The sequence below is a fragment of the Puntigrus tetrazona genome, chromosome 13 (genome assembly GCF_018831695.1).
Source record: "Puntigrus tetrazona isolate hp1 chromosome 13, ASM1883169v1, whole genome shotgun sequence".
Lineage (NCBI taxonomy): Eukaryota > Metazoa > Chordata > Actinopteri > Cypriniformes > Cyprinidae > Puntigrus > Puntigrus tetrazona.
The window spans coordinates 19,977,937-20,002,373 of record NC_056711.1 but is presented as its reverse complement, the minus strand read 5'-3'; the positions used below and the strand labels follow the sequence as shown (position 1 = coordinate 20,002,373).

General features: G+C 36.9%; 2 protein-coding genes across 3 annotated transcripts in view; one reads left to right on the top strand and one right to left on the bottom strand.

The window, feature by feature from the left end:
* The window catches only part of LOC122356781 (tripartite motif-containing protein 16-like), a 28,613-nt gene extending 22,888 nt beyond the window's left edge, over positions 1 to 5,725 (top strand). Inside the window, 6 exon segments of the mRNA XM_043255840.1 lie at positions 1,457 to 2,399; positions 4,062 to 4,157; positions 4,247 to 4,480; positions 4,571 to 4,761; positions 4,826 to 4,884; positions 5,010 to 5,725. Of these exon segments, the coding sequence (XP_043111775.1) occupies positions 1,830 to 2,399; positions 4,062 to 4,157; positions 4,247 to 4,480; positions 4,571 to 4,761; positions 4,826 to 4,884; positions 5,010 to 5,545 (1,686 nt within the window). The 5' untranslated portion in view covers positions 1,457 to 1,829 and the 3' untranslated portion in view covers positions 5,546 to 5,725.
* Positions 5,726 to 6,753: 1,028 nt separating this feature from the next.
* Positions 6,754 to 22,583, bottom strand: LOC122356779 (egl nine homolog 1-like). 2 transcript variants are annotated; one of them, XM_043255831.1, is made up of 5 exons: positions 21,824 to 22,583; positions 11,711 to 11,830; positions 8,263 to 8,399; positions 8,105 to 8,172; positions 6,754 to 7,338 (listed from the first exon to the last, which is right to left on the bottom strand). In XM_043255831.1, exons 1-5 carry the CDS (start codon positions 22,391 to 22,393, stop codon positions 7,283 to 7,285), a joined length of 951 nt encoding a protein of 316 aa, XP_043111766.1. In that variant the 5' UTR covers positions 22,394 to 22,583; the 3' UTR covers positions 6,754 to 7,282. The 2 variants fall into 2 exon arrangements, with proteins under 2 accessions (XP_043111766.1, XP_043111767.1); XM_043255832.1 differs by lacking the exon at positions 11,711 to 11,830.
* Between the last annotated feature and the right edge of the window lie 1,854 nt (positions 22,584 to 24,437).

Below are 24,437 nucleotides of genomic sequence, written 5' to 3'. Positions count from 1 at the left end.
ATAGATATGCATAAGCAGGTGCTTTATAAGCAGGTCTGTGAACACTGTGTGTCTGCAACACTAGTAATATTAATATCTATATCTCCAATAGACTGATTTTGCTGAACTAACCCAATACAAGAAGACAAAGCCGTAACATGACACAACCTAGTACAAATCAAAACATGCGCAAGCTGTGTTTTATGCTCAGAAATCCGCTCACAGTTTCCGAATTGCATTGCATTGCACATTTTAAGTATACTTTTTGATTGCATTTAGACGAATTCCCACCGATCACACTGATTATGAACGGGGTCACCGTGACGTATCGGTATAAAAGTGCAGTTGAACTCTATTTAAAAATGATTTTGGAAGGGAAAATGTTTTTTAGGGTTACCTGCGTGAAATTATGCATATTATAATAGATTATAATATTATAATATTATAATAAAATATGGTTTAGGTGTTGCCTAAACGAGAATTAAATATTAAATAGTTTGTTTATGCTAGTGAAACACGTTCAGATCATCCTGGGCCTTGATACGAGACCAGAGATGTAAGTATAGGACGTTTTTTTAACTCAATAGAGATATGCAAATAATGTAGGATGTATGGTTTTGTTTATTAGCTTAGATTGAATATTGTAAAATGATCTATTGTTTCGCTAAATCCAAATCAGCATCAATTTACTGACGTGCTTCGTGTCTAAAAACACCATTTTGCACGATTTGTTCTGTGAAGCAGCTGATAAATGAATAGGTTTTAGTGATCAGACGATAAACTGAACGTTTCTCTGAACATTTAGCACTTTTACCGCTTCAGTGCACTGATTAAATAGCAAAAGTACTCTTGGATGAAAATCAAATCCCGCGAGAAAAGCATTTATTTAATCGCTCCAGTGGCATCCATTTAACAATTGGAATTAAATATATAATTTACACTAAATAGGTTATTAATACTGAGGTGTAAATTGCCGCTGATATTTTAAAACCCTGGTATTTTAAAATAGCACCACTGTGTAAATATCATCCGGTCGAATATGACAATAAACATCTTTAAACGTTTCAAACGATCGTTTCAGTGCATCAGGAAACCAGAGGGCTCGTGTAAATTGTAAAATTTCAGCCGGAGGAAGGTTTCTAAGAAAAACATTTTAAAAAAATGAGGGCCCAGGTCCAAATGCAGGAACTCTTCCCGGAGCCGAAAGGTGTTTTAAAACAAAACGGACATATATATATATATATATATATATATATATATATATATAACAAAACGGACCAGATATTCAAGGTTATCTGGTAACTGTGGCTGAAGACGCTTGCTTTGTTATGGCTGCATGCATTCTTTTCGTTGTTATTTTAGTTGTTGTGGGGGTAACTAGTTATTTTAAGTTGAAACAACTTAATTGTTTTTTACAGTGCGGTAGGCATTTTTTCCCTACTATGTATGTGCCTTTCTTTCCTCCTTTCTTACAAAGCTGCTGAAGTCTGGATTGATGGTAACTGGATTAATCTGCTCAGATGTCTCGTTTGGCTCCACCCGGGCGGCTTTCCGAAAAGACGTGATTTTGGAGATCCTTTAGGACGCGTTATAGCTACATGTTTACCATCAGAAGCATGAAGCAACGGCTGTTTAAGAGTAGATTTGTGCATCATTATGGCGTCCAGCAACATGCTTCCTGTTTCCGAACCCGAGTCAAATGCTTGAGATGCTTCAGGTTCCAGTACGTTGAGACTGATGTACACTCGCCCGTCACATTGTCCACATTTTTAGAGTAAGTCACACCCCTGCTTCCTCGAACATGGCATATAAAAAGCGGTACGGTATAAACTGGGCCCAGTGCGGAGAAAATGGCAAAAGCCAGAATTTCGGTGGCTGAGGACCAGTTCGTCTGCTCGGTTTGTCTGGATCTCCTCGTGGATCCGGTGACCATTCCCTGTGGACACAGTTACTGCATGAACTGTATTGCAAGCCACTGGAACGAGCAGGATCGGACGGGGAGCTACAGCTGTCCTCAGTGCCGAGGGGCCTTCACGCCGAGACCCGCTTTAGGCAAGAACGTGATGATCGCCGAAATGGTGGAGAAACTGAAGAAGAGCGAGCTTCGGGATGCCGGAGGCGGTGATGTGAAGTGCGACATCTGCACCGGGCGGAAAGACAAGGCGGTCAAGTTCTGTCTGGTGTGTCTGAACTCTTACTGTGCCGCTCATTTTGGGCGTCATGAGGAGCTCCACTCGGGAAAGCGACACAAAGCGATCGATGCCAGCGGACGACTGAAGCAGATGACCTGCCCTAAACACGATAAGACTCTGGAGGTTTTCTGTCGCACCGACAAGAAATGTATCTGCATTCTTTGTGTGATGGACGAACACAGGAACCACGAGACCGTATCAGCCGCGGAAGAGAGGACTAAGGTGCAGGTATGAGGTTTCATTGAAACTAAGCTGTAATTAAGCGATCGATTAAACGATTTTCAAGCTCGTTTAGAATGTCGGTAACCAAAAAGTTGATGCGCTGTAAAAAATAGTTGTTTCAACTTAAAAATAACACGTTATCGCGATCGCTTTGTCATCACCTAGAAATACATTTAGCACTTTTACCGCTTCAATGCACTGATTAAATAGCAAAAGTATCTTTTGGATGAAAATGACGTTTTGAGAGTAGATGGTAAAGCACTTGCTGTGATCGTTTTCAACGTTTGACTCCGCCTTTGGCTGAACTTTTTTTCCTCCCTTTTCAAATCACATGAGAAAAGCTTTAAAAAATGTAAAAATTTAACTGGTCCAGTGTCATAAAGTGGCATCTATTTAACAATTTAAATTAAATATACACTATATATATATTATACATTTACACTAAATAGGTTATTATTGCATGCTACAATACTGAGGTGTAAATTGCCGCTATTTGCGATAAGTGATATAAATACCAGAAAACCCTGCTATTTTAACAGAATATATGTTGTTTTTGCTTAGTGTAAATAGCATCTAATGGAATATGACAAGTAACATCTTGTATTTAAACATTTGTTATGGCTGCATGCATTTTTTTCGTTGTTGTTTTAGTTGTTGTGGGGGTAACTAGTTATTTTAAGTTGAAACAACTTAATTGTTTTTTACAGTGCGGTAGGCATTTTTTCCCTACTATGTATGTGCCTTTCTTTCTTTCTTTCCTTCTTCTTTCTTTCTTTCTTTCTTTCTTTCTTCTGTTGCTCAAAAACGTAATTATCAAGCGCACATAAAGCAAGAAAGTTGATGCTTCAAAAATTCGTATTTGACCGTTTCAGTTTTGGGGGAGTGACTTGTAGAGGTGAGGTTTATAGTACTGTGGGATATAGTCAGATATTTTTCACTTCCTGGATCCCTGGATATGAGGAAATATCTGCCAAATTTCTGAGGGCCTTTACTGAAACTAAATGGCATCCTGGCTACATATTGCTCGGAGGGAAGAGGGAAATCATCCGGGTCATACGTTTCGATTATAAAAACGTTGTGGGAACATTGTTTAAAAGTTTTCTTGTGATTAAACATGACGCAAAGGTTGTAATAAACAACATTCGACTAACTTTATTTTCACGCACACTATAAAACACCTAAAATATTAAAATATTTAAAAATTCATTTTAATATTCTAAGCATGCTAACAAATATATTTCCAAGAAGGTTCAAGTACGAAGGGCAGCATATGGCTGTATAAGGTAATAAGGTAAGAAGAAAACGTTACGTTTAATTTTAAAAACCGATTGCACCGATAGTTTATTAAGTTGTCATTACTTAAAATGGAATGTTAAAATAACTTAATTTTTAATTATGTAATTTTTTACATAAGATTAAGAAATATTAGAGCATATTACCTTAAATTTACTAGATATTTATTAATAAAATAACTTTGACGTAATTAATTTTACTTACGTGTAGCTAATTACCAATGCAATTGATTTCCGATTTTTTTTTTTAAGTTAGCTGAACTAATCAGAATTTACAGTGATACTTTAAAAATATTAAAATTACATTCTATTCATTCTCAGTGTTCTGTTTCTGTTATGTCACATACGTTTCTGTGGTCATTTATTTATCTCGCAGGGTCATTTGAGGGCGATGCAGAGAACGATCCAGCAGAGAATCCAGAAGAAAGAGATGCAGCGTCAGGAACTGAGAGACGCTGTGGAGTCTCAGAAGGTGCGTTTAGAGAAGGACAACAACCGTTGACCGTTAAAAGACGTTTGAGACTCTTTATCTGCTTGATTGTGCGATGCGCGTCCTGATAGAGATCCGCACAGGCAGCGGTGGAGGACAGTGAGAAGATCTTCTCTGATCTCGTTCGCTCGATTGAGAGAAGCCGCTCTGAGGTGACGCAGCTGATCAGAGCTCAGGAGCGAGCTTCAGTGAGTCGAGCCCAAGAACGACTGGAGCAACTGAAGCAGGAGATCGCGGAGCTGAGGAGGAACAAGGCCGAAGTGGAGCAGCTTACAGACACGGACAACCACGTGCATTTGCTCCAGGTAACAGAATCGAATTCGGCTCAGGACAGTCATCCGTTATATGCAAAAGTTCTGTGATTATTGTCTTTTATCTGTTGTTTTTCCGTGTAGAATTTCCAGTCCCTCGCCTCTCTCTCCTTATCCTCAAAATTACCCAGAATCATCATCGGTTCCGTCCTCTCTTTCGATGAAGTTGTGAAATCTGTCTCTAAAATCAGAGACCAACTAAATCAATACTGCAGAGGGGTGATCAACAACATATCCGGCGCAGGTAAATGACCAAGCATTCATCTATTCATTCGGTATTAAAGGATCGGTATGAGTTTTTCTCTCAACGTGATTGGATACGACTTTTGGTTTTCCTAGTGAAACACATTCAGATCGTCCTCGCCCCGATTTTGAGACCAGAGACGAATACCTGGGATGTAAGTTGAACTCTTGAAATCCCGGCGGGAATATCTGAAAACCTTTGATCTTATATATGGCGCATCTCGCAAAAACCTCATTATCTTCTAAATAATGAAAGATTGTCCCAATTGTATTTTTTTAGATTTCCATCAATTCACTTTGGATCCGAACACAACTAATAAAAACATCGGTCTCTCTGATAAGAGCAGGACGATTACCGGCACGCTTGCGGACCAGCCGTATCCTGATCATCCAGACAGATTTGATTCTGTAGTTCAGGTGTTGTGTAGAGAGAGAGTGTCTGGACGCTGTTATTGGGAGCTTGACTGCAATCAGGTTGAACGTTTGGGCGTATCGGTGTCTTATAAGAGCATCGGTAGGAAGGGACATGGCAACGAGTGTAAGTTTGGACGTAATAACCAGTCCTGGATATTGTTGTGTTCACCACCCAAATACACATTCCTGCACAATAACACGAAGACTAAACTCACCGTAGCATCCAGCTCCTCTAGAATAGGAGTGTATGTGGATCACGGCGCGGGGATTCTGTCCTTCTACAGCGTCTCTGACACAATGACCCTCATTCATAAAGTCTACACCACATTCACACAACCTCTCTATCCTGGTTTCTCGCTGGGAAGCAACGCAACGGTGAAGCTATGTAACGTCCAAAAATAAATGATACAGATATCTTTAGGGTCTGTTTTAAAGACAAAGGTAAATATTACAGCTTAGCTATTATTGCTGATTGTAGCTTGAATCCAAAACAATAATTCAATAATCGTTTTGTTTCATATTACACTTTTCTGTTGATATTTCATGTGGTGAAATAAAAACTTGTTTATTTTTGCCCCATGTTAGCTTGTTGTAATTTTATGATTAAAATATCTTCTTTTATTACGTGGGTTTTATTCATTTGCGTTTTAGCGCATTCCTCTAAAACAGTGGCGGCGGTATTTAAAAATTTGAATGAGCGCGCGCTTCGCGAAGAAGCAAAAACCGTTACGAAATGGCTGAGGTGGAAGTAGTTTCGCGGGTTTTCTGAGGTACTTTTACTTCTAGACAAATATTAAGTAAAGGTAAATAAGTTTGTGAGAACAATGCCGTTAAGTAAGTTATAAGTTAAAATATGTAATTAAAACCTACTGAAATTGATTCTTTTAATAGTTAGGAAGCGTTAGTCTACGTGTAAAAAGACAAACATGCTAATCATATGGCAGTTTCTTTTATACATATTCGTATGAACCGTTAAATATTTCAAAACTATCTGGGGTTTTTTACCATTGGATATGTTTTTATTTTGAATGCACGGTAAACTGTATGTGGCATTTAATTCAATGTAATATCTGAGAAAGATTCATTAAATGGTAATAAACATCGTTATCTTATCAGCAAAGATCAATATGATCGACCATTTGCGTATGACGGTTAGTAGGCTACATAATCAATTAATTAATTTCATTATGTATTTTAAATTGCGGGAATCTGGGATTGTATGACATAATTGCAAGTCTTAAAAAGCCTTACGTTTGAATTTAAAAAATAAACGCATACCCCTTTTTACCGTCGTGACCACAAAGTGGCGCAGTTGCTCAACTTTTGTAGCTATTCCTCATCAAACCTAAATGGCTAAAACTCATTTCTCGCATATGCACAAATAAATATCAAACAAATATCACAGTTAGTGCAGGAGCATTGGAAGATAAGTTTAGTGCATCAGAAATATAATGCTTGCCGAAACCTGGATGCAGAAAAAGTATTGTAGAATAAATTTTTGTTTAATTAAATACCAGTAGGTCTTGCTTATAATACAGTCGTATGGTTGGTAAGCGTACATGACTTAACTTTGACGGCACACGTACAGAAATTGTAAGAGAAACAACGTCTTTAAAGCAAACAGCCTTTATTTTTGTCGAAATTAGACAATAACGTTCAACGCCGGACTGGCACTGACCTAGTGCACGTAAGAAAGTAAAGCTGTAGAATTGCAGACGGCATTCCCATGATGCATCTGCCAGCTCACAGTCCTGAATAAACATGCCATTACCTTGCCGGCATAAAATGTGCATTTCAGTATGAACAGACGATCTGATCAGAACCCAAGCAGTCTGGAGAAATAACGTGCATAGAGAACATGTGCGGTTTGATCCACGAATACCAGGCCGAAATGCAGAAACTCGTCCCAGAAACGAAGCAATTTTAAAGATTCCTCGGAGGCGCAGTGACTCCAGTCACGTGAGGCTTTAATGTGCATGTTATACCTTCTTTAAAACCGAAAATAAACCAACAGAGTCATATTTAAAACGAGCTGGTTTTCTGGGAACTCTTTTCTCTTGCTTCATCGCGGACACCCGCCGCCTTTTCCCGACTCTTCTTATTTTCCTCACGGCAAAGTCTGGATTAACGATAATTTGATTACGTCGGTTCAGACGGCTTGTTTAGCTCCACCTTCACTCCTTTCTCGCCGGCACCTTTCCGAAAAGACGGCAAACGTTACCCTCAGAACTTTACACGGTTTTTATTTTTGCATGAAACGCGTGCCTGTTCGGCTTTGAGGAACGTGAACGTGCTGTAAATGTCCTCATCCTCAGGCCTTCTCCACCAGATTTGGAGAAAGGCAGCGTTCCATCACTTGTCCGTCGGTGGCTCCTCTGTGCGGTGAATGGGTGCCGTCAGAATGAGAGTACAAACGAGTCCAAAGCTGATAAAAACATTGCAATGATTCACTCAAGTCCAGTCCGTCAGGTAACATCTTGAGAAGTGTTTATCAGAAAAAATCCATTATTAAGATGGTGTGACTTTAAACTGTTTAAACGGTTTGTGATCACTTAGTAGTTTTCGAAGACCCAAAGGGGCGAAACATCCATAGAAAGCGTGTTTCACAGTCGCAAGTATTTGAAATTTGTTGCCAAATCTGTGCCTATTTCTGTCCTGATTCAGACAAGAAAGCTTATTTTTTTTCAATAGACAATGCAATATCGTGGACAGAGGAGTTTAGCGGTTAAGACGCCTTTAGCTAACGTGCCGCTTTTATCTTCTCAAGACATTAACTGTCGGACTGGAGGATGATTGTGATGTTTTTATCAGCTCTCTTTCTGACGGCACCCATTCGCCGCAGAGCATCCGCTGCTGAGACAGCAATGCTACATTTCTCCAAATCATCTGGCCTTTTGGGATTTGAACTCTTTTGTGTTCAACGAAATATTTCATTCATTTATTTTCGAACCGTTAGCTTACCTGTTAGGTACTTTTCTTTAGCTTTCGCCCGCTCATCGGCATCAAAATACCACACGGTAATGGCATATCTGCACAACAAGACAAAGTTTAGGGGATTAAAAACATTGCACGGGTAGAGTGTGTTTGCCATGTGCTTCATCGATGACGATGATGATGACCTTGTCGCGTACGCAGGCTGGACCTCGTGAGGGTTTCGTCTATCAGACCAGAACAAAACCAAGCGGTCAAATTTGGGTTCGATGTCCGCAAACTGTGCTTTGCCCTCTGGAAATATCCGCAGCACGCCCCCATTTTCCTGAAGACACGAGCGACACAGAAATCAGTCATGAGTTCGGGTCCATCGTTAGACAAATCATCGAAAACCTAAGCTGCTCAAAACTGTGAAATCAGCGCGATTACATGCACGGTGTTTACGAGTAAAATATAGACCATAAGGTCAGCTAGGACCGAAAATAATTAGTTTAGAGATAATCAGGTTGGATTTAGAGAAGAGCACTTGTAACTGAAGTATGCTATGCTTGTTAGCGCATGTGATGTAATGGCTTTGCTTACACGGGTTATAACAATTTTGGTTTTGTCCTACAAAAATGTCCTTGTAAATCTCTCATTATTAGGCTTGGGGATGGAGAATCAGTTCCACCTTTCACTTCCTGCGTGCGCATCTTTTATATTTAGGTGACGAAAACAGGCTGCGTAAAACGCATTTGTCTCTGAATCATTGGTTTAAGAGAGTTTTTATTTGTTCATGGTATTCGGCGGCAATTAAATGCCGTGAAAAAAGAGAGCTTGATATTTAAAGCGCTGGAAGTGCTACGACACCCAAATTATTCTGTATTATTACTATATTATTATCTTGGATTCAGTTTTTCTTTTTGGAACGGATTGATCACAGGCCTCGTTGATCAGAGCTAATGCACCTTTTAACTGAACATTTCCAAACGTATCCACGAGTTCTGTTTTTTTACTCCGAAACGAAGGTGCATGAGCTCAAATCGGCACAGAACCTGTGCGAATCGAATGAAATCAAAATTACAAGATGACTCGGTGATGCTGTACGGCACGAGGAGAGATTTACAAGCAAATGACCGATCTGAATACAACTCTGTGCACTTAGCAAGACAAAAAATATGTACCAATGAGTACATATCACTGCGGCTTCCTAAAGATTTGATTAATAAAGCATACTTTTCTCACAGTTGCTTGAAGAATGTGACGTTATGACTTCAAAGCAGTCGTCATACGCTAGGATATTGCCGCTTTTTCATGCCGTCTTCACAAATGTCCCGCTTCGCATCGAGGCGTTTTCAAATTTCGGTAGATCACGGAGTACAGAGATGTATTTGAGAGCCTTTTGCTAACGCTATTGGGTAGTTTTTGGGGTTGGAATTAACGTGAATTGCAACGTAATAAAAACACAGCGATATGCATCTAATAAAGAGGTGCCAGGGTCCACGTATTGAAGCTGTGTTTTAGCGTCGCTCGGTGGGCATTCCTCTTTGAAACGTGCACTAAGATGCATAAAAACAGAGGTACGTACTTCTAACTATATATTTTTTCTAGACTTTTTTTTGTAAATGCATTTTTCCCCCCCCAGCTTTGTCTCCGATGTTATCGTTCATATTAAAGTCGCACGACCGCTGACAATGCCGTCGACCCAGCGGTGCGTGACTGGAGCTTTTTTAGTGATAATGATAAATTCCATTCGCAGAAATAACAGAGCGACGCAAACAATGAGAGGCCAGGTCCGCAGGAGGCTAGGATAGGAAACGGCGGCGGAGCGCGGCCTTCCTGGAGAGGGACGAGAGGAAAGGGCCACATGCTGGATAAAGAGCCGTACGCCAGCGCCGGGAGCACACTGCTGAGGGTGCGAGAACGAACCTTTCACACGAAGCGTCGCACGCACAGCACGTTTCTTCACACAGGTACACGCTGAAGCCTCAGACTAAGTTTACTGCAGAACATCACACTAATCATTATGACACAACTTATCTTGCGCCTGACACAAGATTTGCCCTTTTTTTTGAGACTGTTATTTTAGATCATTTTAAGAGAATGTTGTAGTTTTTATTCATATTTAATTTTTTTGTTTTACTTTATTACATCACGTTTAACTAAATAAAAATGAGAAAATATGTTTTTGATGTATTTATAAACTTATGTATTATTTATACAAAGATTTGATATAAAGTTTTAATTACAAAATTATATTTTAGTTAAATATTTTTAATAATAATTTTTGTTAGTTTTAATTATATGTATATATATATATATATATATATACATACACACACACACACACACACACACACACATATATATATATATATTTAAATCTTTAGTATGATTTTATTTAATTTTAATACATCAATTTTTTTAAATACATATTTTTAATAATAATTTTTGTTAGTTTTAATTATATATATATATACACACACACACACACACACACACACATATATATATATATATATATATATATAAACACATATTAATATATATATTTAAATCTTTAGTATGATTTTAATACATCAAGTTAAACTAAATAAAAACTTTAATAAAAAAATAAAAATTTATTTTTATAGAAAGTCTTTTGTCATATTTTGTTTTATTTATGTCTATGTAGTTTTAAACAATTAGTTTGATTTTACTCTTTATTTTATAGCATAAACTAAATGAGAAATGAAAAATGCTAAAAGCTTTATTTATATAAAGCTTTGATATAAAGTTTCATTTTAGTTTTACAACATTTCGTTTTATTCATGTTATTTTTAGTCATTTTCACATAAACGAAATATTAAAAGAATTTAATTTTCCTTTTTCTATAATGTTTAAAAGTGTCAAGATTCACATTTGGGTTTAAGGTAAATATTTATTTCTAGTCATTTTATTTCGATTATTCAGTCTGAAAAAAAAAGTAAATAACAAAAAAATGCTTGCATATTAATTGCAATGACAGTTTATTTCTAGTGTCATTTATTTCTATTTTCAATTCATTTATATTGACTATTATTATGGATTATTATATTAATCTGTCGAAATGCAAATATGATGGTTAATGAGCAGCTAGTACAATATTAAATATAAAAACGACAATATTTATTACATATTCAGAAAAGAAAGAGATCCTGGAAAAACGAATCATCTTCCTTTTTTATACGAGAAATCCCTAATATTACATTAAAGGGGCTGAATAGTGTTTTTGTCATTTAACTCAAATCATCTGTGCTTTCAGAAAATCTATCCTCGAAAAAGACTGCGAGAGGAAAACAGGATGGTGGCGACAGGTGAGTGTCAAAGGTCAAGCAACGAACAAGACCACAGACCAGCAGAAAAGAGTTTGATAAGACATGCACGCGATGGTTAAATATAACTAAAGTGCACGGCTTGCACGGTTCGTGACTCGTGAGCTGTTTTAGGATCTCTCCTCCTGGTTTTCTCTGGAGATTGCAATCGGCGAGGTTAATGGGATTAGGCTGAAATGATGCAGGCGTCCCGGCACGTATGCAGACGCTAGACGATCACGACCTGAAAACCTTGGATACGGGCCGAACATCGCCGCGCAAGTTAAAAAGACAGACTTCAAGAGGTTACAGATGACTAGCGTACCTTGGCATCCCAATTCTTATTAAGATAATATATGCATGTGACACATCTCCCATCACCGTTTGGGTTGTCCACGTGACGCACATAACCAGAGCCTTTCCCCGGATAACACGCCACCATCGCCTGTCAACAAAACAGACAGTTACACTCAGCTTTAGGCACTTTTCGCACATATCTCACACTTTTTGGTATTTATCTGAATCATCTTTATTAATAAATTTGTATTCAGTGCAGTTAATTCCCTGCAAAAGTATAAAATATTTGACAAGGTTAATATAAATTTTTTCTTCTATTTAACTTAATGATTTTAAATGTATAAAAATGTTTTTATTATATATTATTTTTATTTTAATTTTTTTATATATATGTACATTATATGTATATGTACATTATATTATTTATATATATATATATATTCAATTTATATAGATATGAATTTTAATTTATTCATTTATATATATATATATATATATATATATATATATATATATATATATATATATATATTTTATATATATATATATATATTTTATATATATATATATATATATATATTTTATATATATATATATTATTTTTTATATAGATATTATTTAGATATATTATATTTATATATATATATATATATATATGAAATTTATATAGATGTATTTCGCATAGTTTTTAATAATTTTTGTGAATTTAAAACAAACTTTTGTTTATTTGGGGGGAAAATAAATACATTTTAGTTCGTACAACAAAACTACCACAGTGTATTTTTGTATACACTGTACACAAACTATTATTACATTAAATAGATTTATTAAATACAATAAATTTATATATATAAATGTTATATATATATATTTGTGTGTATTGAGTTCTGAAATATGATTAGAGCGGGCTTAACACAAACTATACCCACATGAGCGGACTTCAGATAAAGTGATAAAGGTTTTGCTGAGACCGATGTTTCCAGGTCAAATCAACGTTGTCAGAAATCAAGCCAGTTCTTCCACATTCTCCACGATTACAAACATCATAAACACGAGGCACTTAAAAATTAAAATTAAAGCTGCTTCCCGATGCCACGGAAAAACCACTTCCCATGAGGAACCGTTCTCCTTCGCAAAAGGTTCTCTGCGGAGAAAGAAGGTTTTTCAAATTATAAAAAGGCAAGAAAGAGATGGTTCCTTAAAGAACTTTTGACCGATTGACCAAAAAGTGGTTTTTTTTTCTGTGGCATTGTTGTGAAGAACCTTTTAAGCACCTTTATTTGTAAAAGGGTCCTGTCTGCGGTCCTGAGAAGTAAAGACCTGCAGGAAGTGCGCAGTAAAACATACTTCTCAGTTTCCTCAGCATTTCCCTCCTTTACAATGTGAAAGGATTTAAGGTTAAATGAACATTAATACCACGAAAGCCATCAGATTTGCCAGAAGTGCTTCTTGATTAGCTTTTATTTTTTTACCGTTACTATAAAAAAATTATTTGTGCTACAATTTATTTATTTATTTTTTATAGTATTTATTTATTTTTTTTCAATTAATGAGTTCTCTTTTTTTAATCATTTGGGTGAATAAGAAATAAAAAAAATATTTAGCCGTAAAAATATTAAGTAAAAAAATAATTCATTGAATTAATTAATAATGGGTTTATTTTTTTCATTATTAAATTACCAAATATTATTTATGAAAAATACGTTGTATTATTTTTACTAATTAATTCATTTTTTTTAGTTTCTTATTATCTGAGCAAATATGATATGAAAGCAAATATTTTGCACTAAAATAAAAAAACACTAGAATTACTAAAGTGTCTAAATTCATTAGCCCTATAAGCAAAAACACCTTCATAAAATGATTTTTAACTATTAAAAATGCTTTTGTCCTTTCGTTTCAAGTAAATTATAAAGTAAATTATTTGAGTGAATGCAAAAAATAAAAAATAAAATAAATTCATTAGTACAATCACTACCACAATGTTTAAAAAAAACAGATGATAATTTAATGATTAATGAGTTTAATGATTTACTTTAATGATTTACTAATGCTACTGTAATTGTATTAATATATTTAATTTACTTATATTTAATCTATTTAATTTATTTATATTTATTTATATTTAATATATTTAATTTAGTTATATTTAATTAATTTTTTATTTAATATATTTAATTTATTTTATATTTAATATATTTAATATAGTTATATTTAATATATTTAATTTATGTGTAATATATATTAAATTTATTTATATTTAATATATTTATATTTTATATATTTAATTTATTTATATTTAATGTATTTCATTCATTTATATTTAATATATAATTTAATTAATTTTTTTTTTTTTTTTTTTTTTTTTTTTTTTTAGAACATAGTTTTCCCTAAACGTAACAAAATAGTAAATAAAAATATTTTGTTGATAATCACACCGTGTGTGTTCGCTCGCTCGCGTGTGTGGCGCTCTACGGGACAATGTAAGTGTGTAAGCGCTGCTCTCACACACTCCCGGAGCAGGCAGCTGCCTGGCAATTGTTTCCTGAGCGTCACAACATTTCGTGCTTTAACCCTCGCTGCCGAACCTCCACCTCCACGTGTGAGCGCGAGAGACAGAGATGAACTGATCTGAACCCCCGGATGCTTGGCCTCCCGCCAGAGGAAGCAGTGTTTTAATGATCCTGCTACGTGCGGCGCGTGAGGAGATGAGCTGGAGATGGCTAAACACATCTGCCGCTGCGGAGAAAGTGTGAGGTCTGCCGCACAAAAGGGCGGCGTAGCAGATAAACAAGAAAAAGAAAGAACGCGATAAATCTGGTCTGGGTGGCGTGGGTTCGAGGAGGGGGCTGACTTCAAAACACACGTGAACCTTCCTTCCCCCCCGCCGTACTCACGCTTCCCGTAAAAACCCCCGAAAACAAAACCAGTTACAGATAGCGTCTGCTTTTTAAATGAGTCACTTCACTTTACAAAAAGCAAACAAACGTAGACTTCACTTCATGGGTTTTAAGTCGTGCAGCTTAATCAGCAAACTCACAATTCTATTCATTAGTTCAGTCACTAAATGAGTTTAAAGAAATATTTGGGGCAATTTGAAAACAAAATACGCTTTAAAATAAGAGTATGAAAAAGAAAATAAACACTTTTTTTTTTACTTTTACGGTTTTAATCATTTTAATATATATATATTTATTAATAATTATTATGAATCTGAAACTTCCATCAATTTCACGTGGTGAGTTTGATGGATTAAAAATGTATTGAAATCATTTGAAACTATTTTATCGATTATTCGACTTATTGTGGAACTAAATCAGCGAATGATGTCGGCGTTTTTAATTATTTGTACATGATTAATAGGAACCTTTTTTTTAACTATTTAAAATAATCAAATGGATATTAATATTAATTGAGTAAATATATGAAAACTAAATCAGTTCCATGCATTTAAATTGTAACGTTTTTTAAAGGATCACACGCTCAAAAATTTTTTAATTGGGTGAATATGTGAAATAAATTATAAATTCAATGCATTTAAATAGTAAAGTTTTTTAAAATGATCACATGCTCAAAAAAAAATTAATTGGGTGAAAACGTGAAACGAATTATAAATTCCATGCATTTCATGCTCTTCAGATCAGGTTTCTCCGTACGAAATGTGGCACACATGCGGCTCAAGGTGCTGCTGAATGGGTCTCAGGGACACCGCTGGGCTCTTACAGTAAAGGATGTGTTTCTGTGGGATGCTCCGTCCTGCTGGTGTCGTTCTTCCGCATTCCTCACAGCCTCATTAACAGAGCGATCCGGCCTCGGAGGCCTTTTGTTTACATTCCAGCCGCTTTGAGCCCATGTCGGAATATTAAGAGAGTTCCTGCCCTTCCAGCCGTAAACTCAAACAGCAGGATCCCTCATTAGTGAGGAGCTGTTCACACAGATGCATCACGGGACTGTCATATAATCTTAACGCGCACTCCGGTCCAAGATAACGTCTTGAGAAGACGCTTCCTCCGGCGAAAAAGCGGTCTGCCGTGAGAAATCCGCAGCGTTTACGCGAGAAAAATGGCTCTAAACGAAACTTATTAAACCATTTGTTTCATGCAAACACGGTTTTTAGCCTCTCAAGACGTTGCAATGTTTTTATCAGGCCTCGTTCTGACGGCACCCATCCGCGTCCATTACCGAGACGCCGGTGCAATTTCTCCAAAATCTGATGAAAAAAAGCTTTTTCTCTTGTTCTTAAATTTCGATAAATAGAGAGGCCAATGAAGAGACTTTCTTTTAAAGAGCGTAGGTTGCAGGAAAGCATTACACGTGACGCGTTTGAGACGGAAAGTAGCTTTTAATGCACGGCAGAAAAAAACGCCACTATTGCTTTTTTCCTCCGAATGTGCGCGGCTTGCTGTCACGGTCCTTTCACTTCCACGTGCCTCTCTTACAGTACATGAGGTGAAAGATAAAAGTGCTGCATGCTGCAGGAAACACCGTATCTCGACGCATTATTAAACGCTGAATATTTAACATAGGAAGTCAAAAGCAGAAGCTGACTGTGCCGCTCATCTGCACGAAAAAAGATGTGGAAGAGATGCTAATGCATTTAAACCCGATTGCACCTAAATCTGAGATACGGGATCGAATCAGCAAATGGCACGAGCGCAATGTGGCATTATTCGTTTAAGTAGAATTAATTAAAATGCAGATGAAAAAAAGGGCATTTGTTTTGTCGATAAAGCATTTTATGGACAATAAACGCTTTTAGGGTCCTGCAAAACAACTGATTATTGAAACAATAATATTTGGCTTGATAGTTTGATAAGAGAGGTTTGGCACGACCAGCCTCACGCCACTGTTTGGTTTTTGTGTCCGGTGCGCTCTCAGCTAACCTTCCCCGGCTCCAATCAAACTCCAAAAATAAATCAAGTGAACATAATAGGAATAAATAAATACATTGACAGACAGACCCTCCAGAAAGTCACCCGGGACGGTGGACGCATTTTCAGATTAGGATTAGTTTACATGGAAAAAAACTAACAGCAAGCTTATTTGTTTTATTTTTCCAAATTAAGCATTTAAACTGAGCTCAAGGATAACTCTTGGAGACTTTGGGAAGTCTATATGCTTAAAGGGATAGTTACTTAATTAAATTTGGTCATCTGTGACCATATATATATATATATATATATATATATATATATATATATATATATATATATAATTTATATATAATTTATATAATATATATTTAATATGATTTATATGTATATATATATATTGTATTAAATATATATATATATATATATATATATATATATATATATATATATATATATATATATATATATATATATAATACTATATATTTATTTATTTATTTATTTATTTATTTTGGAAGGATGGATTTTTGGTGAACTATCCCTTTAATGAAGTCTCTACAGTGATGCCTCTGGATATTTTTAATTTGATTGATAATATCAAATTTACACAGTCCCTCAGGACACATCAATTTCCAAAGAAGGAGGAAAAGGAGGACGACCTGAAGAAAGCCACGGCAAACATTAACCCATGCAGAACTGATTCATAACATTTACATGAAAGCTGTGATCTTTACATCCAATGAATCCTGTCATTTGCATGCCTTTTCTTTATTTCTTTCAATAAGTCGTTGTAACTTTTGAGTTTCTTGCTCGAGGAGTGTAAACTTAGACTTAACTTCTTAATGCTGTTAAATGAGCTTTTGGGTTTTTTTAATGCAAAACATTATGCAGATGAGCAACGAAGTGCTTCGAATAATCGTTAATTACAAGCTGTTCTAAAAAAACGCAGAAAAAAGGCTAGAAATAAATGAAATGCTGTTCTAAAATTGCATAAAAGCGATTAAAGAAGCCCCATTTTTAAAAAAACGCCGATGTTGTTTATTAAAAAAAGTTCATTACTTCATAAACTGAGGATGTTTAATTAATCTCTAATGATTTAGCTAAATCGCGGCCAGGTTTCATTTATCCGTCTCTTACCGGAAAATGCCGTTTATGTCAAATCTGAGCCACTTTATACAGTAGTCAAGTATTTATTCAGAGCTCTAATTCACGCATTAACATTAAACAAACAGTTCGAGGCCAACGTTTACGCATCAGCAAGAACAAAAGATCAAGACAACAACACAGGCTTCAACGAAAACTGTAAGCCTACCGATTCGCTCTGAGAGTTGCGTTAGCGTCTACCCGAGCAGCAGTCTAGACATAAAGTCTTAACAGGCTTAACAGGAGAGCGTTATTAACCATTACGCTTTAACACGCTTGGCGTCCTCTCTTCTTGTTCGCCCCAACAGCTGCGAACTACGCGTTTCTGCCTGAGAAAACGACTCAAAGGAAGAGTTCGGCCAAAAACGAACTCCATCAGAGATGTAGATAAGCTCAGAAGAGCCGCACTGCACCGGTGTCTCTGCGGCGGATGGGTGCCGTCAGAATGAGCGCCGATAAATAAAAAAACATCCCAATAATGCACAGGTACGAAAGCGACCCATCAACGTCCATTGAGTCCACAATAACCCTCCAATCCATAACAACTGTCTCTCATTTAATTTTTATCGCTTATCGTCCATTTGATTGCGCAGGTACTACTTAAGCCGGACAATGACGTGTTTAATACGTTATAGACGCTCTGTTCTACTGTTAAATGCTATATAAATAAAGGTGGCTTGACTTCTTGAGACATTAACCGATGGCTCGGAGCGATGAGGATCGTCGCGACGTTTTTATCAGCTCTCGACCCGACGGCACCCATTCACTGCAGAGCATCCGTCGCCGATGCAGTGCAACGTTCCTCCTAATTTGAAACCATGCAAAGTAGAAAAGGTCTGAAAGCCTCAATGCAGAACGAAAAAAAAAGCCCTCTGAGGCCACATCCACATGACTTCCAGCAAATTAGGTCAAAAGTCGGTAAAAGCAAGACTCTCTCCGTACGCTTTGTTTGCACAGATCCACTCACACGAACGACGAGGTGCACAGAGAGGCTATTGTGATGCCGCTTACCGTAAAAAACACGTCACACGCTTGCAGGGCAATATAAGAGGCCGGCCGCATCGTTTGCTGACCTTCGTGTCATTTCGAATCGCTATTTTCTTACGTGGAACTCAAAGGGAGAGGTTTTGAGGAATGTTCATGCTGCTCTTTTTACCGCCACGTCTGAATTCGATTCCAGTCAACGAGCAGAGAGAGACAGAATCAAGGCTAAAAGTGAGGTCAAGCATGTTATATATGATTAAAAACATGCTGTTTATGTATTTTTCGAACTCTCCAAGGCTTCAAAAACAGCCTGAAACAGTTAAACGTAATCGGAAAGATGCAGGTCTGACTCTTTTAGTAGTTCATAATACTAGTTAAGCATGTTTTTGTACTCGAAATAAAATATTTAAAAATCTAAACTTGTTTTATTTCGGCTGGTTGTCGAAGCAACATCTAATTTTTCTTTAGTTTTAACTTCATGCGGAAACCATTCAAACTAACAAACAAAAATCAATCCAAAAAAAAATAACAAATACATAAAATATTTAATATTTCTCATTTGTATGCAGTTAAGTTGAAGCGCTGAACTCGCTACAACTGAAATAAAAAACAATAAAAAATAAATAAATTAAATGTATTAAAAAAACACAAGAAATGCAAAAAAATTTAACATTTCTCATTTTCATTTATTAACTTAATGTAATAAAACTGAAATAAAAATAAAAAAAAAATCTAAATATTAATAAATTGTATGAACGACAAAAAAGTTATAAAAAAATGGAAAAACGAATTAAAAACACTATGCTCGTATCTCATATTTCGTAAGAAATGAGCAGCGAACGTGATTAGAAATCTGTGTGATTTGGCAAAGCTACGGAGCTTGACGGATTACGTCTAATCTCTTTAACTCTGAAATATTTGCCAAGCATAAGCTTTAGACAAGAGGCACGGAGTCTTAACTCGCTCAATTAAATAAAAGTTAAATGCCAGAGAAAAAAGCAATAGCGAGAGATCTTGGTGACGAACGGTGGACACGAGAAGAGCGAGCATCAAGGTGACTCTATTTCTAATCCTTGAATACGAAAGAGGAGCCGGCGGGGGCGGGATGGGTCCCCCCAGAGGTCAGAGGTCACCGAGAGGAAAAACAGGGGACATACAAATGCAAATGTGCTCCTTAACTCCCACCGACTGTATCCTGACCACTTTAACGCCATTTAGAGTCATTTCTTCCAGACCTTTTCGAAAGGCGCTAATGTGAAATATGAATAGTATGAAAAAAAAGTGCACTTTTTGAGAAATGACGGCTTTATAGGAAAATTTTAGCATCACTCGTGTACTGTTATACGTTTTTGTTAACATTTAGATGTTATTTTTATATGATTTATTTTCATTTTAGCTCAAGTTTGCCTCATTTTGTTGTGCTTTTCAGATTTGCATCACCATTTATTCATAAAAAATACCTTAAATGTCCATATAGGCCTAGTTTTTTAATAAGCTCGAGTTGTTTTAGCACTTTAATTTAAAGAAATACAAACCCCCCTAACATTAGACATGTTGCCTTGACAACTAAGTAAAACTAGTTTATTTTTTGTTTATATTATTTTTATTGCATTAATTTTATTTTGAGTAATTTTATATAGTTTTGGCTATTTTTTTATTATTTTATCCTTTCGACTTTAAGCTCTGATTCAGTAAACACTGTAACTACAATAAAATAGGTTTAACTTTTTTATTAATTTAACTTTTATTTGAACTTTTTAATTTTAGTTCATTTAGCGTCTCGATTAAAACTACACAAAAATGAGGCAAATAACATATAAAATAAGTTTAACTCTTTTTACATTTTATTTTCAGTTAAATTAATTGAATCAAATTTTGTCACGTTACCATTTTAGCTTTAATTGTTTTAGCGCTTCGACTTAAACCATTCGCAAACTTCCGCATGAAAAAAAAAAACATTTCTAAAGCAATATGTGCAGACAAAATATATTTCCATCATTTAGGGATAATCGTTTACACTAGAAGAGCACAGAAAAAAATATATAATATTTATATTTATATATATATATATATATATATATATATATATATATATATATATATATTTTTTTTTTTTTTTTATATATATATATATATATATATATATATATATATATATATATCATTACAGAAAAAGCTAACAGAAATCTAAAAATAAATACTCACTGTCATAACTTTTCAACCCATCCCAAAAATAAAGGAATAAATCACAGTTTGCCTGAAAAAAAAGGAAAGAATGCAGCTCTGTTTCCCAGTAGCTCACAATAATTATATCCAAAATGAACACAAAATATCTATAATAAATAGTAATTAATAGGCCATATCAGCCAAGCCTGATAGCCGCTGAAATTCAACCAATTAGGATATTCTTCGTGAAGTTTCATGTCTTTTTGGAGCTCGACAGCCGATATGCATTCACCGCATGGAAAACAAGGAATGTTTCTGGTGTTATATGAAAGAAGCAACTAATAAAATACAAATATAATGCATCCGTCCGCCGGCTCTCCTTAGCGTGCTGCGTTGCTTTGCTTGCTTGCTCGAATTGCATTAATAATAATTAATAATCGCACCAGACCGCGTATTTTCAGTTATTTAATACATTACATTTGCATTATATTAGTTGCTTCTTCTGAGAAAAGCGTGCATTTGTCGGATGCACCTCGCGAGGCTGGTTTTGAGAAGCGTTTTTATTCACTTTCTGCCTCTGGATAATCAGCGTTTTTCCACTGGTGCAGCTTGGTGCTCGCACTATCACCCCAAACAAAAAAGAACAAGGCGATGCTTATCCTGACCAACAAATAAAACGCATAAGCTTTAGTCAAACGCAGAAAAGAACATCTAAACGGTTTCTGCTCCACTTTATGGAGCGATGAACAAATGCAGTGGAAGTCAGTGAGACTCTTTCGATTAGTTAAAAGCACGCCACGCGGGACCCTGGAGCGAAGCAGCACGGGAATATTATTTTTCCTCCACGCCAAACACCGTTAGGACCGCTTTAGAGGTGATCTTCTTCACATGCGTTTTTTGGCACCTTCAGACTTTTTAATGAGCAAAAAAAAAGCAAGGTTTCGTCGCCCGTGGACCGAATCGTCCATACTTACTTTAGTCCTTCCATTTATTGTGTAGTTTCCCAGTTTTCCGTTGCAATTCCTGACCAGGTCGTCCATGCGGCTCATCAAGAAGCGGATCTTCTCGCACCCGGGCTCCTTGCCCTCGATCCAAGCGATTTTATCCCCCCTGATGTCCTTGGTGGAGTCGCTTTTCTGACTCACCAGCTGTCCGTCGGTGAACTTGCCGGTCTGCTGAAGCGCCTTCACGTCCTCCAGGATGGACAGCCCCAGGTCTTCGCCCAGGAAGCTGTCCACTACGCAAATGCCGTGCTTGTTCATGCACGGGACTATATAGTCGGCGGCCAGTTTGTGGGGTTGGGGTTTGGTCTTGTCGGCGTCTGAGGCGTCCGGTTTCTCCTGCTCGTGTGGAGTTTGAGGAGCGCTGTTGGTCTTCTCAGCCTCTCTGCAGGTGAGTTTGTGTTTTTTCCAGTGCTGCTTCTGATGCTCCTTGCTGCAGTAGAAGGAATTCCGGCACCGACCGCACTTTAAGAGGTTTTCCATCTTCCCGCAGAGCTCGCAGTACTGCTTATCCGGGTCCGGAGCCGTGGCGCGCCGGTCCATGTTCGCGCTCGCGCGCCGCTGGCCCTTTAAATCCGGTGCTCCCCCCGCGCGGCAACTTTCCCGTCGGTCGGCCTCGCGCGCCGCGGCGCCCGTTTCATCGCGATATCCACGCGCCCTCCGTTAAGCGAGCGGCTCCATCCCGGCGCGCTCGCGCTCTTGCGTCGGTACGCGTTCCGCACGTCGCCAGCGCGAGCCGAGCCTCTGACGTCAGCCGCGTGGGCGTGGCCGAAGCCATAAATAGGCGGCGCCTCGTTTCATTCACGGAGAGCGAAGTCGAGCAACATCTGTCGCGTTCAGGAGCGGCTTGAATGCTTTAATGCTTTTGATAGGGATAGGTGCCCTAATTAGTGAGGATCTGGAAAAGCCAACTAGGCTGCAAGCTTGCAGTTCCGGTCGGTTTGTGATCACTTTAGAGCCATCCAATTACCTTTACTGTACTTGCATTGACCTACTAGTCTACCTAACTAAAACTAGATCTATTTTGAAAAGTCATCTCTATTTAGTTGATTGTTACACCATTATTACACCTTTATTTCGCCGTTGCTGAAGAACAAAAGGCTTTTAATCACAATCAGCAAAGAAAATGGTCAATGATGTTGTGTAATGCTACTATAAACACACACACACACATATACATATACATATATATATATATATATATATATATATATATATATATATATATATATATATATATATATATATATATGTATATGTATATGTGTGTGTGTGTGTTTATAGCATAATGATAGCATAATGTATAACAGAAATATTTTTCCATATTTCTAATATAAATTTGGTCTTAGTACATAAAGGGATTTTGCTCATTTTTACATTTCTCATGTGTAAGGATGACTGCAGGTTGAGAGAGATTGAAAACTCTGTTCGTGCGAGATGCCAAGCGAGCGAAAATAGCGAGGGCCTGCAAAAACCCCACTTGATCTGATGATTATGTGTGTGTTCTGTTGTCCACCGCCCCCTGTAGGAACCTGCTGGCGCTCATCAGACGGTGAGGAGGCACTGGGCGGCACGTACACAGCTGGCATGAGTCCTTCACAGGGAGGAACAGTAATCTGATATACTGTATGTGCAATCAAAGATAAGCACCTTGCTTTTATGCACAATTCTTCTGTGTACGTGTGTCACACACACACACACACACACACACACACACACACACACACATAGCATACGCGTATGTAGTTGTGCACCTGGTATTTATCACTTTATGGGGACCAAATGTCCCCACAAGGATAGGAATACCAGTACATTTTTGACCCATTTTTTAGGTCCTCAAGAGGAAACAAGCTTATAGCTAATTTTTTGAAAATCTAAAATTGCCAATATTTTCCCGTAAGGGCTAGGTTTAGGTGTAGGACAAAAACACATACAGTCTGTACAGAATAAAAAACATTATGCCTATAGAAAGTCCCAGCATGTGTGTGTGTGTGTGTGTGTTATTGTCTTTTATCAATGTACAATGGTATAACCACAATAGGATTTGTAATAAAATGCATTTCTCGACTTTTCACAAAATTTAAACTGTTAACATTAATGTTTATTGACATTATAAATGTGTGTGTGTGTGTGAGTGAGAGAGAGAGAGAGAGAGAGAGAGAGAGAGAGAGAGAGAGAGAGAGAGAGAGAGAGAGAGAGAGAGAGAGAGAGAGAGAGAGAGAGAGAGAGAGAGAGAGAGAGAGAGAGAGACAGAGAGACAGAGAGAGAGAGAGAGAGAGAGAGAGAGAGAGAGAGAGAGAGAGAGAGAGAGAGAGACAGAGAGACAGAGAGAGAGAGAGAGAGAGAGAGAGAGAGAGAGAGAGAGAGAGAGAGAGCAGAGAGAGAGAGAGAGAGAGAGTGAGAGAGAGACAGAGAGAGAGACAGAGAGAGAGAGAGAGAGAGAGTGAGAGAGAGAGAGGAAATTGTATTAAAAAAAGTTTATTTTTGTAAAATCAATAAAGAAAATGTTTTTAGAATTAAAGTAAATTTGAGTAGATACAGATACACGCTTTGACTACTGGACTACAAACGTGTCTCAGTAGAAACT